This window comes from Mercenaria mercenaria, chromosome 5, assembly GCF_021730395.1.
Source record: "Mercenaria mercenaria strain notata chromosome 5, MADL_Memer_1, whole genome shotgun sequence".
NCBI lineage: Eukaryota > Metazoa > Mollusca > Bivalvia > Venerida > Veneridae > Mercenaria > Mercenaria mercenaria.
The window spans coordinates 29,227,370-29,240,774 of NC_069365.1; the positions used below are offsets into that span (position 1 = coordinate 29,227,370).

At 36.2% G+C, this 13,405-nt stretch overlaps 1 protein-coding gene across 1 annotated transcript in view; it reads left to right on the top strand.

The window, feature by feature from the left end:
- The window catches only part of LOC123556731 (heat shock 70 kDa protein 12B-like), an 18,621-nt gene extending 5,801 nt beyond the window's left edge, over positions 1–12,820 (top strand). Inside the window, exons 2-5 of the mRNA XM_045347668.2 lie at positions 2,684–3,081; positions 3,517–3,732; positions 8,121–8,277; positions 10,075–12,820. Of these exons, the coding sequence (XP_045203603.2) occupies positions 2,752–3,081; positions 3,517–3,732; positions 8,121–8,277; positions 10,075–11,126 (1,755 nt within the window). The 5' untranslated portion in view covers positions 2,684–2,751 and the 3' untranslated portion in view covers positions 11,127–12,820. The remainder of the gene's footprint in view (positions 1–2,683; positions 3,082–3,516; positions 3,733–8,120; positions 8,278–10,074) is intronic.
- The last annotated feature ends 585 nt before the right edge of the window (positions 12,821–13,405 follow it).

Here is a 13,405-nt window from a genome sequence, read left to right on the forward strand (position 1 = left end):
CTTGGTTAAGTTTTATGTTTAGCTCAGCTTTTCTCATAAACTGTCAAAGCTATTGCTTTAAAACTTGCAACATTTGTTCACCATCATAAGCTGACCCTGTACGACAGGAAACATAACTCTGTCCTGCTTTTTGCAAGAATTATGGCCTTTTGGACTTCAGATTTATTAGTTAAGTTTTACGTTTAGGTAAACTTTTCTCCTAAACTATCAAAGCTATTGCTTTGAAACTTGCAACTGTTGTTCACGATCATAAGCTGACTCTGTACATCAAGAAACATTACTCCATCCTGCTTTTTGCAAGCATTATGGTCCCTTTTGGACATAGAAAATCATAGGTAGGACAATTTTTCTATTATACAAAAAAATCAGATTAGCGTCAGCACCCGCAAAGCGGTGCTCTTGTTGAACTTACGTAATTGTATGTGGTTCACCGAGTATCTGCCTTACAGGTATGTCTAAAAGAACAACGTACTTTAATGTACTCTCTAATTTCAGATTTCATAGCTAAATGTTATGACTTATACACCTGATACAAAACTAAATATCTCCGAAACGGTACGACAGTTTTCAATAAAACTTTGCAGGGGTATAAAGGAGTCGTTCATGTGTCATCCGTTTGAAACCCGAGTTCTACGGAAGCGCGCACGCGATTGTCATTGTTTTTAGAATAGCTGTTTACGTAGTATTTAATTCGTTTTATATATATATTCTTTAACCACTTGGATATAATTTTATCTTTTGAAAATGCCTAGATTTTTAACTCTTGATTGTACTACATACTCTTTATGTCACTAAGAATTAATTTGTTCAGAATATGTTCTTACACTTCACTATCTATGTTACATACTAGGATAATTTTAAATCATTACGTTGGAGGACGAAAATTATGAAAGAATGTCTAAATGACCAAATGTTATGTTATCCTCTTTAATTATTATTATTATTATTATTATTATTATTATCATCATCATCATTCAGTTATAATATTAGATGTTGAGATGTTGGACTAGTTTAAAATGAGTATCTACGTAGGTTCCCTTTTAATGAATTTCAGGAATTTAAGCTGTAAAAACTTCAATGTTAACTTTTTCAGATTTTTGAACTATTTTTATTGTATAAATTACTGGCAGAGTTGACAGTTATTTAAATAGTAAAATGACTTTCGGTCACCTTAGTAAACATGGTAAATGAGGCACAAAAGACGCGAACCCATTGATAAACGTGATTTTGTCTGTTTTATAGAAAAGTGTGAGTGATTGACTATATACTTCTATTAAATTTTCCTAAATGAGAAGAGAGAGGTTGTGTAGTCAGCGATTCTACCATCTCTTAAGTATGATTACGTCTCTGAAAGACTTCTCTTATATGTTCCTTTTCAGTCATCACAGAAACAAGTGAAGTCAATTTAGATTTTACGTGTATGAGACTGAAAAATATCTCCCATGCATAAACAAGTGGATACTTCTATGATTTTAGCTCACCTGTCACGAAGTGACAAGGTGAGCTATTGAGACCGCTTGATGTCCGTCGTCCGTCCTCAGTCGTCCGTCGTCCGTCAACAATTTCTAAAAAAATCTTCTTCTTGAAAACCACTGGGCAGAATTACACCAAACTTCACAGGAATGATTCTTTCACAATTGTTCAAAGAATTGAATTCTGGTTGCCATGGCAACCGAAAGGAAAAACTTTAAAAATCTCTTTGTCCAAAACCACAGGGCCTAGGGCTTTGATATCTGGTGTGTAGCATCATTTGGTGGTTTTGTACGAAAATTGTTCAAATTATCCCTTAGGGTCAAATATGGCTCCGCCCCGGGGGTCACACGGTTTATATAGACTTATATAGGGAAACTTTGAAAATCTTCTTGTACAAAACCACATGGCCTAGGGCTTTGATATTTGGTGTGTAGCATCATCTAGTGGTCCTCTACCAAGATTATTCAAATTATCCCCCAAGGGTCAAATATTGCCCCGCCCCAGGGGTCCCAAGTTTTACATAGACTTATATAGGGGAAAAAAGTTTAAAAATCTTCTTGTCGGAAACCACACCACTTAGACCTTTGATATTTGGTTTGTAGCATTGTCTTATGGTCCTCAACCAAAATTGTTCAAATTGTACCCCTTGAGTTAAAAGAGGCCCTGCCCTGGGGGTCCCAAGTTTTATATAGACTTATATAGGAAAAAGCTTTAAAAATCTTCTTGTCTGAAGCCATACGACCTAGGCTTTTGATATTTGGTGTGATGCATTGTCTAATAGTCCTCTACCAAAATTGTTCAAATTATGCCCCTGGGGTTAAAAGGGGCCCGCCCTGGGGTCACTTAGTTATTATGTGAGTTATATAGGAAAAATACTTAAAAAATCATCTGATCCTATTTCCAAGACTGTTTAATTATAATTACCTGATGACCCCAAGTAATATGATGTCACTTGACTGTGACCTTGACCTACTGACATACTTTCTTGTTTTTTAAGATACAGCCTTGAAATTTTGATGACATACACAGTTTTGCACACAAATCGTAAAACTGAATTTCATTGACCATGAATGTGACCTACTGTCTTTCTTAATATTTTATCATCATTTTGACATTTGAAACATGTAGCTCATATTACTCAGGTGAGCGATCCAGGGTCATCATGACCCTCTTGTTTTGTCTAATCAACAATATCTCACTCTGTTTGCAGGTTCAGGTGAGGCACAAAAGACCGTCGTGAATATCATTTAGTATATTTAAATAGTTGAACATTCTAAAATGGCGAATAACACCTTAGGGAGCGAGAAGAAGGCGAAGATGTTGGTGGCGGCCATTGATTTCGGTACGACCTACAGCGGTTATGCCTTCTCGTTGAAACACGACTACCAGGCCGACCCGGCCAAGGTTTCTGTCAACCAGAACTGGGTAGCTGGCTCGATGGCCTTAGTGTCCCTCAAGGCACCGACTGCCGTTCTGTTTAATGAGAAGAAGGAGTTCGAGAGTTTTGGGTACGAGGCAGAAAACCAGTACTCAGAATATGCCCTAGATGGTGAAGACAGGAAGCACTATTTCTTCAACAGATTTAAGATGAAGTTACATGAAAAGAAGGTGACTTTTTATTATCTAGAAACAAAATATTATCATATGTAATAATTAAGTTATTTACATTAAATAAACGGTACAGAATTGTCATTGTATTTGCCAAATCTATGAAATTAAAAAAATATATTTATAACAGCAGATATTTTTCTCCACAAGGCAAAATTTGGCTTATACACAAAAACAGTTTCCGCCATTTTTCATTTTTTAAGTGCGTATATTGTTCATTGACTAAAGTACATATGATATACATGTACATAACAGATATTTGGTATTAACATCTGATAGATTATGTAATTCGGAAATTGTTCAATTTATTTTCCTCTGTACAAGTGCGTGTTCAGTTTATTTCCCTCTGTATTAGTGTAGTTCATCAAGATTTTGAATGTACATGTAGAAGTAGGAACACTTAGTTGCAATTAAAAGGGATGTTTTTTGTTACAGATAAGTCGGGACTTTGAACTATCAGACGCGCACGGTCGGAAGATGCCGGCAATGCGAGTATTTGGAGAAGTCATCAACTTTCTCAAAGGGCATCTGTTAGGGGCGCTGAAGAAGCGGGGAACCATGGTAGACAACAAAGACATTCACTGGGTCCTGACAGTGCCGGCTATCTGGGCAGACTTTGCCAAGCAGTTTATGAGGGAGTCTGCTTATGATGTACGTGCAATTAGCTATATATATTTCTTTAAAAATAATTAACAATAAAAAGTTATATTTACGGCAGAAGGTAAAGAACTCAAAATGCTTTCTCTTTTTTAACCTCTGGAGTTATCACTGGCTGTTTACCAGAAGTTAAGTATTGAAACACCGCCAAATAAGACACCAATAAAAAGATTATTTTATGACTTTTCAGAAATAAATGAATAAGTTTACATTCTTCAGATTTTGATAATGTAACGTATTTGTTAATCAAATGAGTTAGACTGATTTCACTGCAGGTTTTTTTTAATTTTTATTTTCTTATCCTTGAGGTATTAAGAATATCTTTAAATCTAATAAACATACTTTGCCGAGATTAACATTTAGGCGAAATACTTTGAATAAATACATTTGGAAGCTTCGCACCATTTTTAGCTCCACTATTTGGAGAATAGGGGGGCGTTTCTACTCGCGTCGGCGTCGGCGTGACCCTTCTTGGCTAAAGTTTTTCGGCAACCTTTGTTTTTCTGTCATATCTTTGTTACTATTGCTTATATCTTACTGTAACTTCACATTAACATTGTCCAGTATACAAACAATGTATGTGTAGGGGCTGAGCCCATTATACCCAAGATCAAGGTCACCAAGCTGTTACACTAAGGTTATTTAATCCCCCGCCGTGGCGGAGGGATTATAGGAATGGTCTGCGCCCGTCATTCCGTCCGTACCAAAATCGTGTCCGGTCCATATCTCCTAAACCCCTTGAAGGATTTTCATGAAACTTGGGTCAAATGATCACCTCATCAAGACGATGTGCAGAACCCTTGAGTCAGCCTTGTCGGTTCAAGGTCAAGGTCACAACTCAAGGTCAAAGGTTTGAGCTTGCCATTTTGTGTCCGCTCTATATCTCCTAAACCCCTTGAAGGAATTTTATAAAACTTGGATCAAATGATCACCTCATCAAGACGATGTGCAGAACCCATAAGTCAGCCATGCCGGCTCAAGATCAAGGTCACAACTCAAGGTCAAAGGTTTGAGCCTTCCATTTTGTGTCCGCTCTATATCTCTTAAACCCCTTGATGGAATTTTATAAAACTTGGGTGAAATGATCACCTCATCAAGACGATGTGCAGAACCCATGAGTCAGTCATGCCGGCTCAAGGTCAAGGTCACAACTTAGGGTCAAAGGTTTGAGCCTTCAATTTTGTGTCTGCTCTATATCTCCTAAACCCCTTGAAGGGTTTTCATCAAACTTGGGTCAAACGATCACCTCATCAAGGCGATGTGCAGAACTTATGAGTCAGCCATGTCGGCTCAAGTTCAAGGTCACAACTGAAGGTCAAAGGTTTGAGCGTTCCATTTCGTGTCCGCTCTATATCTCCTAAACCCCTTGAAGGAATTTTATAAAACTTGGATCAAATGATTACCTCATCAGAACGATGTGCAGAAATTATGAGTCAACCATGCCAGCTCAAGGTCAAGGTCACAACTAAGGGTCGAAGGTTTGAGCCTTCCATTTGGTGTCCACTCTGTATCTCCTTAACCCCTTGAAGGATTTTCATCAAACTTGGGTCAAATGATCACCTCATCAAGAACTCATGAGTCAGCCATGTCAACTCAAGGTCAAGGTCACAACTGAAGGTCAAAGGTTTCAGCTCTGTATCTCCTAAACCCCTTGAAGGATTTTAATGAAACTTTGGTCAAATGATCACCTCATCAAGATGTTGTGCAGAATTCATGAGTCAGCCATGTCAGTTCAAGGTCAAGGTCACAGCTAAAATCAAAGGTTTACCCTTTCACTATCCATAGCAGTGGCGGGGTATTTAGCTGTCTTTCAGACTGCCTTGTTTTTAAAGTTAAAAGTTTTTTCGGCAACCTTTGTTTTTCTGTCATATCTTTGTTAATATTCCTTATATCTTACTGTAACTTCTCATAAACATTGTCCAGTATACAAACAAAGTATACATAGGGGCTGAGCCCATTATACCTAAGGTCAAGGTCACCAAGGTGTTATACTTAGGTTATTTTTAAGGTTAAAGTTTTTTGGCAACCTTTGTTTTTCTGTCATATCTTTGTTACTATTGCTTATGTCTTACTGTAACTTTACATAAACATATTCCAGCATACAAACAAAGTATGTACAGGGGCTGGGCCCATTTTATCCAAGGTCAGGGTCACCAAGGTGTTATACTTAGGTTATTTTTAAGGTTAAAGGTTTTGGGCAACCTTTGTTTTTCTGTCATATCTTTGTTACTAATGCTTACATCTTACTGTAAGTTCACATAAACATTGTCCAGCATACAAACAAACTATGTGCAGGGGCTGGGCCCATTATATCCAAGGTTAAGGTCATAAAGTTGTTATACTTGGAATTATTTTCATGTTAAATTTTATCGAAAGCTTGGTTTATAGACATATCTTTGGTACTTTAAAAGATAATGGCTTGAAATTAAAAATATTTCTTTATAATCATCGTCTGCATGTGTGGTTACAAACCCCAGAACTCTAATTGTATTTTTGACAGAATTATGCCCCTTTTGTACTTAAACTTTTTTGCAATCTTCGCTTTCTTGATATTACTTTAATGCAATATAAGATAAAGACTTGAAACTTAAAATGTATCTTTATCATCATCATCTGCATGTGTGGTAACAATCCCCATAACTCTGATTTGTATTTTTGACCAAATTATGCCCTTTTATACTTAAAGTTTTTAACAAACTTCGTTTTCTGGGCATAACTTTGGTACTATATAAGATAATGAATTGAAACTCAAAATATAACTTTACCATCATGATTTGCGTGTGTTGTAACAATCCCAATAACCCTAATTTGTGTTCTTGACAGAATTATGTCCCTTGGTGTATCTTCCTTTTAAAGTAAAGGTCTCTTATTGAGACATATATTCCTTTTACTGTCAAATCCCCGAATATTGGAGCGCACTGTCTTACGGACAGCTCTTGTAAAATAGAACAAGTCGCCCAACATGACAAAACGAAAATTTTACAGGCTCAGATGGAGAATGTTCATGGAAGGTAGTGGAAATGCAAGCTGTTGTCCACGCCCTCTAGTCCCAGGTTGAGCAGAACTCAACATACACATGCAATAAGTACCAGAATAAAATTTAGATACACCCGCATATGTATTCTTAGGGCACTGCACATGGAACCTTCAATGATACAATACCATGAAAAAGGGCATATTGTCCCCAGTTAAAAGTGGACCTGTCCTAAACTAGAAAACAATGGACAGAACTAAATGAACTGGAATTTTGATGGCGATCTGAGGTTATGGAGCCTGCATATCAAAGAAACTGCCATAAGACAAAGACAAAATTAAAAACAGGCACCATATCCATGGGGTGATTAAACAATATTCAAAGCTATTAACGCGGGTGTGTTGTATGTTCAAGCTAAAAAATTAAACATGCAAAAACATAACATAACATAAATGTCGTACTAAACGATCTGAATAGGTCATAATATAACAGCTCTAATGAAAGGTAGAACTTGCCTTTTGATTCAGGTCATTGAAATATCCCAGTATCAATCTAATTCAAATGTAAAACAAGAAGAACTCTATAAGACATGTCTTTCGTTCTAATCCTTTCCATCAATTGTACATTTAAATATAATTATGTATATTGTTGCGAATAAAATATGTTTAATCCAAAACAAGAAATTATTTTGAAATCAAAAGTCCATTTTTTAAATACTTTGATTTTAGAAGGGGAGTAGATACAAATTTTCATAAGATATATTAAAACACATTTCTGTCTGGGATCTATTATGTAATACATCGTTTGTTCATTAGGTAAATCTACAGACAATACTTAAATGTGATTGACCACCTCTAAATATACTTTTTACGTTTACAGTTGAAAATTAACATTCTGCTTCTTCTAAAAGATAAATTCTGTTGATATAAGGAAGGTTATTCAATATATTTCTATTTATGAAGATCGAAGAAGTCGCTGACACACCACGTAATGCTTTCTATAAAATTTTATTAAAAATGACCAAAACAAATATAATGCTTTATGAAAGTTTGAATTTCATGTAATTGTTGCAGATACATTACTTTTCAAAATGCTGCACCAGATTTTTCGATGTGATATGTTTTCTTATATGTTATGATAGATGTCTAGGTATTCACCTTAGTTTGCTGTAACAATGGTTGTACTCATTTTATTGAATTTGAATTTCCTTATCTTACAATGAGGCATAGAAGGTTTATGTTATAATTTTTATTACTTATTTACATTATCAAAGTTGCCCGAGTTATGAAATATTTGTCAACAAGAAACACCCTGTTAAGGAAAATCTAAGTTGCAAACTAAACTGAACAAAAAAATTAGCTTAGATGTTTACCTACATTCAGCAAAAGGTTTATCTGTTCATTTGTAGGCACATATTGACGGAAGTCACCTGTCTATAGCCCTAGAACCGGAAGCTGCCTCTCTGTATTGCCAGCTTATACCCACAGACAAGATCCATGGATCTGAAGGGGCCTCGTTTTCTGTCGGGAGTCCAGGCTCGAAGTACATGGTCATCGATTTAGGAGGTAGTTAGTCATTTATACACATTTTACACTTACCTACCTTATCTGCAAAAGTGCAAGTGCATTCGTTCTGCGTGCCATCCAATGCTGTAATTTCTTTTAAAATGTTTATGTAACCTTAGCAGAGATTTTTTGAGAAATGTTTTCTTTGAATACAGAAGGAGAAGGAAATAAACTACATTTTGAATGTCAGACGAGTTCTCCCGACTTTATTTCCGTGATGATTCGACATCTGACATTGTATTTTCAGTTTCATATACTACACATTTGTGTCTTCCAGAAAGAATTAGACGGTTCGAAGGGAAATTTTATGTTTAGAAAAACAATTCATTACTTTCAATAAAATTGTGTCATAAACATAATTGAAAGTATAGTCATCGATTTGTTTAAAGACAATCCAGTTATCATTATGTATGTTAGACTTATTTACATAATTCTTCTAGCGTAAAACTGCTGTTCTTTTAACTTTTATGGGTGTTTCAACAGGAGAGAAAACGTGTGTGTGTTAACAGGAATTCTCGCACCCACGTTATGTTAAAACCCTTTTTAGCTCGACTTTTCATAGAATAGTAGAGCTATTGGACTCGCCTGTGCGTCGGCGTTCCGATTTGGTTAAGGTTTTGAATGTAAGCTGGTATCTCAGTAACCACTTGTGGGAATTGATTAAAACTTCACACACTTATTCACTGTGATAAACTGACTTATATTGCACTGGTTCCATAACTCTGTTTTGCACTTTTTACAAAATTATGCCCCATTTTTTACTTAGAAATTTTTGGTTAAGGTTTTGTATGTAAGCTGGTATCTCAGTAACCACCTGTGGGAATGGATTAAAACTTCACACACTTACTCACTGTGATAAACTGACTTACATTACACAGGTTCCATAACCCTATTTTGCTTTTTAACAAAATTATCCCCCTTTTCTACTTGGCAGTTTTTGGTTAAGTTTTTGTATGTAAGCTGGTATCTCAGTATCCACTAATGGGAATGGATTGAAACTTCACACACTTGTTCACTGTCATGATCTAACATGCACTGTGAAGGTCCCATAACTCTACTTTGCATTTTTTACAAATTATGCCACTTTTTCGACTTAGCAATTTTTGGTTAAGTTTTTTGTATGTAAGCTGGTATTTCAGTATCCACTTATAGGAATGAAATTGAAACTTCACACACTTGTTCACTGTCATGATGTGACATGCAGTGCAAAGGTGCATTTTACAAAATTATGCCCCTTTTTCAACTTAGCAGTTTTTGGTTAAATTCTTATATGTAAGCTGGTATCTCAGTACCCACTAATGGGAATGGATTGAAATTTCACACACTTGTCCACTGTCGTGAGCTGATAAGCACAGTGCAGGTTCCATAACCCTGTTTTGCATTTTTACAAAATTATGTCCCTTTTTTGACTTGTACTCAGTCAGTTGACAAGGCTGTTGAATAGTCGAGCGTTGCTGTCCTCCGACAGCTCTTGTTTTATATATGCACATTCTGTGGCAAAGCCTAAACTTATGTCCCCAAACTGATAAAAACAACGATTACATTCCCGCACATTTCGTAGATATATTAAGACGTTATAGTGCAGTTAATAGTCATTTATAAGTTTTACACGTTTTATGCTAGAAAAGTGTTAGCGCATGTTTATTTCATGATATAACATCTTCAGAATCGTTAGCCCTACCGGGCTCGGGCACCAACCAATCCCATGCATATGTTAAAACACGAAAAAACATGTGATATCCCTACATTAACATTTCTCAACGAAAAATACATTTTTTTACACTTGCATTTATACAGGTGGAACTGCGGACATCACAGTACATGAGCGACAATCAGACGGTGGCCTAAAAGAGGTGCATAAAGCCAGTGGTGGAGCATGGGGTGGTACTAAGGTTGACGAGGAGTTCGAAAAACTACTCATCGCAATAATTAAAGATCGCGCCTTTAACAAATTTTGTGATGAACATACTGGCGATCGCCTTGATCTGCAGCGTGAATTGGAAATGAAAAAGCGCACAATCACCCCGAAATCCAAAGGAAAAATCACGCTGAAAGTGCCAGTAGCACTTGCCGAGACATATAGGTCAGTATCGGGCGGCAACACTGTACAAAAGGCGTTAGAAAATTCTCCCTATAATGGAAAGGTAACTTGGCTCCCAGACAAGATTAGAATTGATGCTGAAGTATTCAAGGGATTATTTAAAACATGTACAGATAATATAGTTAAACATATTAAGGATCTACTAAAGTATCCAGAATTGAGGGGGACCAACACATTCCTAATGGTCGGCGGGTTTTCTGAGTCTGAAATGGTTCAGGAAGCCGTGATGAAGGCCCTGCCTGGCAAAAATGTCATTATACCTGACGAGGCTGGTCTCTCAGTGTTAAAGGGAGCGGTTATATTTGGCCACCGTCCTGTGGCAATTACGTCACGAAAGTCGAAATATACATACGGCATTAATATATCCCCGCCTTTTGATCCTGACCGGCATCCGGAGGAAAGGAAGGTTTCTGTCGGAAATATTGACAGATGTCGAGATGTGTTTAAAAAGTACATACAAGAAGGCGATACTGTTATGGTCGGCGAGCCGAGATCCGGAAAACATATCACATTGTCTGCTCATCAGAGGGAAATGCAGCTAAATATATATGCTTCTACGAAACGGGAACCACAGTTCGTTGATGAGGAAGGTTCGGAATACCTTGGGCGTGTTGTGGTACAGTTACCGGATAGTGAAGATAAGATTCGGGTAGAGGTGACCATGATGTTTGGAGAAACAGAACTGACGGTAGAAGCCCAAGAATTAACCACCTTGAAGAAATATACTTCCTATTTTGACTTTCTATAACACTCGTGTGATATATTAAGTAAATATTTGTACAAAAGTACACAAAGCCTACATATAGTCTGGTCCAATATCGATCAGTAATAAAATTCATTTTTAATTATATATAAGTGTATTAGAATCGGATCAGCTTGTTGCCTTTCCTTAAATAATCGTCTGCTTACAATTTCTATTTAAAATTTAATATGTTGTTATATTTACATTGATTGTAATTTGTGTTTATATTCGTGTAGACAACCTTGGCGGATTAATGTCAATGGCGGCCCTTCATTCCGCAAGACTGCACAGGCGGCCTGGCGTTGTTCACAAAGAAACATATATGGCGTCATTCGAATAGAAATTTGTTAAAAAAACATTCACTAAATAGCTAAAACTCCTTTCTCTCACGCTAAATATCAAAACTGATTAGGTTAAAGGACATTTTTAATTAAAATCGGGAACTTTTTTTTTCAGAAGGGGAATTACAATTTAACATAGGCGGGCCTTTAAGCTGTTCTCTGTGTTTATTGCAAAGAACGGTAAAGATTTATTTAATGAATATCTTGATATTATTTGCAAAGAAACCTTGTATTTTTGTACGCTACTGTAAAAATGTGAATTTAACGACTTATTTATATACGGGTATTAACCTCCTGGGACTTCTGGCAGATCATTTGAGAATCGCTACCGCAATGCATGTGGTTAATACCCGTATGAATGCACAACAGAACATTTAATCCTTAAAGGCATAAGGTTATACAGTATAGTGTGTGATGTGAATGTAATAACTGTAATCTCAAAACTAGCGAAAAGATTACGTACAGTCTCTGGATACATTATTCGTCGTACACGTACATGAAAATAGAAGAAAATATAACTACTTTTGTCTTGCCGAATAATGTACTAACATGTACTATTTCAAGCATTAATGTGTAAGTACATGAAACCTGTTGATAAAATGAACAGCATGAGGCATGTTACACATGTCTACTAAACATATTGGCACTGAGTAAAATGGTTATAAAGTTCGTCCAACAATTATGCTCAATTGCATCTCTGAAGTCTGCAAAAGTACCACATAGGCTATAGAATATACCCTTGCCTGCATTCAAAAAGCCGTTTGCACTAAGTTCTGATGATAAAGTTGGGCATGTATCGCTGTAACAGTAGTTAAAACGTTAATACCCAATTTAACTATAAGTTTGAACTTCATAGTTTATATTCACAATGTTTTATTATTGTGCTAGTTTTGTTATCGACTTCCTGTAATTTTGTTTTGCCAGATTGATGTTCTCAGCTTAGGTTCTGTTTCGTGGGTATTGGAGTTGGGAAGTGGGGTGAGGGGCCCCTTGACAGAGATTTTAAGGTCGCAGACTGCAAAATACTTGTCCTTCACCGCTGTGGGTTCGAAACCTCACATAGGGTGTAGAATTCTTTCTGGTTAAGAAGCCATCCAGTTGGCTTACAGAAGGTCGGTGGTTCTACCCGGATGCCACGGTTTGTGCCTGAAATAATCCCTAGGTGAGCATCTGTGGTCTTCCTCCAGCATACAAAGCTGGAAAGTCGCCATTTCACCTATAATTGTGTCAGCGTGACATAAACTGAAAACTACAATTTCTGGATTCGTTTCTGGGACCAGTATTATTAGTATTATCACGACTTGCTGTTTGAAAGTTTGATGAACACAATTTGATTTTAATAAAATGTAATTATGACTACTTGATTTTACAGTGTTAATCTGTACAGATATTTTCGTATTACACTTTTTATGAAATAACAACAACAAGATGGAGCAGCAGCAATGGCAACAATATAGCACTCTATAATTACATTCTCCTTCATAAAAATGGTAAATGATAAAAATTATATGAAATAAATATTGTTTTAATAAATACTTTTTAAATGGTTAAAATAAAAAGTGAACGTAGATGTCATCTCAGCACAAGAAGCGGGCAACTACAATTACCTATCCACTTTTTCGCTGAGGTATAGATACAACAAATGTAGCTAATGTTATGAAAAAAAATAGCAATGTTGAATAGTTATACATTAATTTTAATTTAGTTAAGCAAAAACTGTAAATGAAAACCTTATTCTTTTTTTAATAATTTTAAACGGACTGTATCTTACACTCTAAACTACAGAACAAATCGATCTGTTTATCACTGTACTCGTACACCTTTAGCTCAGATGTCAAGGTCGAAATTGCAGGTCAAATATTAACAGTTTCTGTTTCGTAAAAAGATGTAATATATACAACACACAGAGTCCTAGGTCAAACATGAACAGTTCATGTCTGCTTA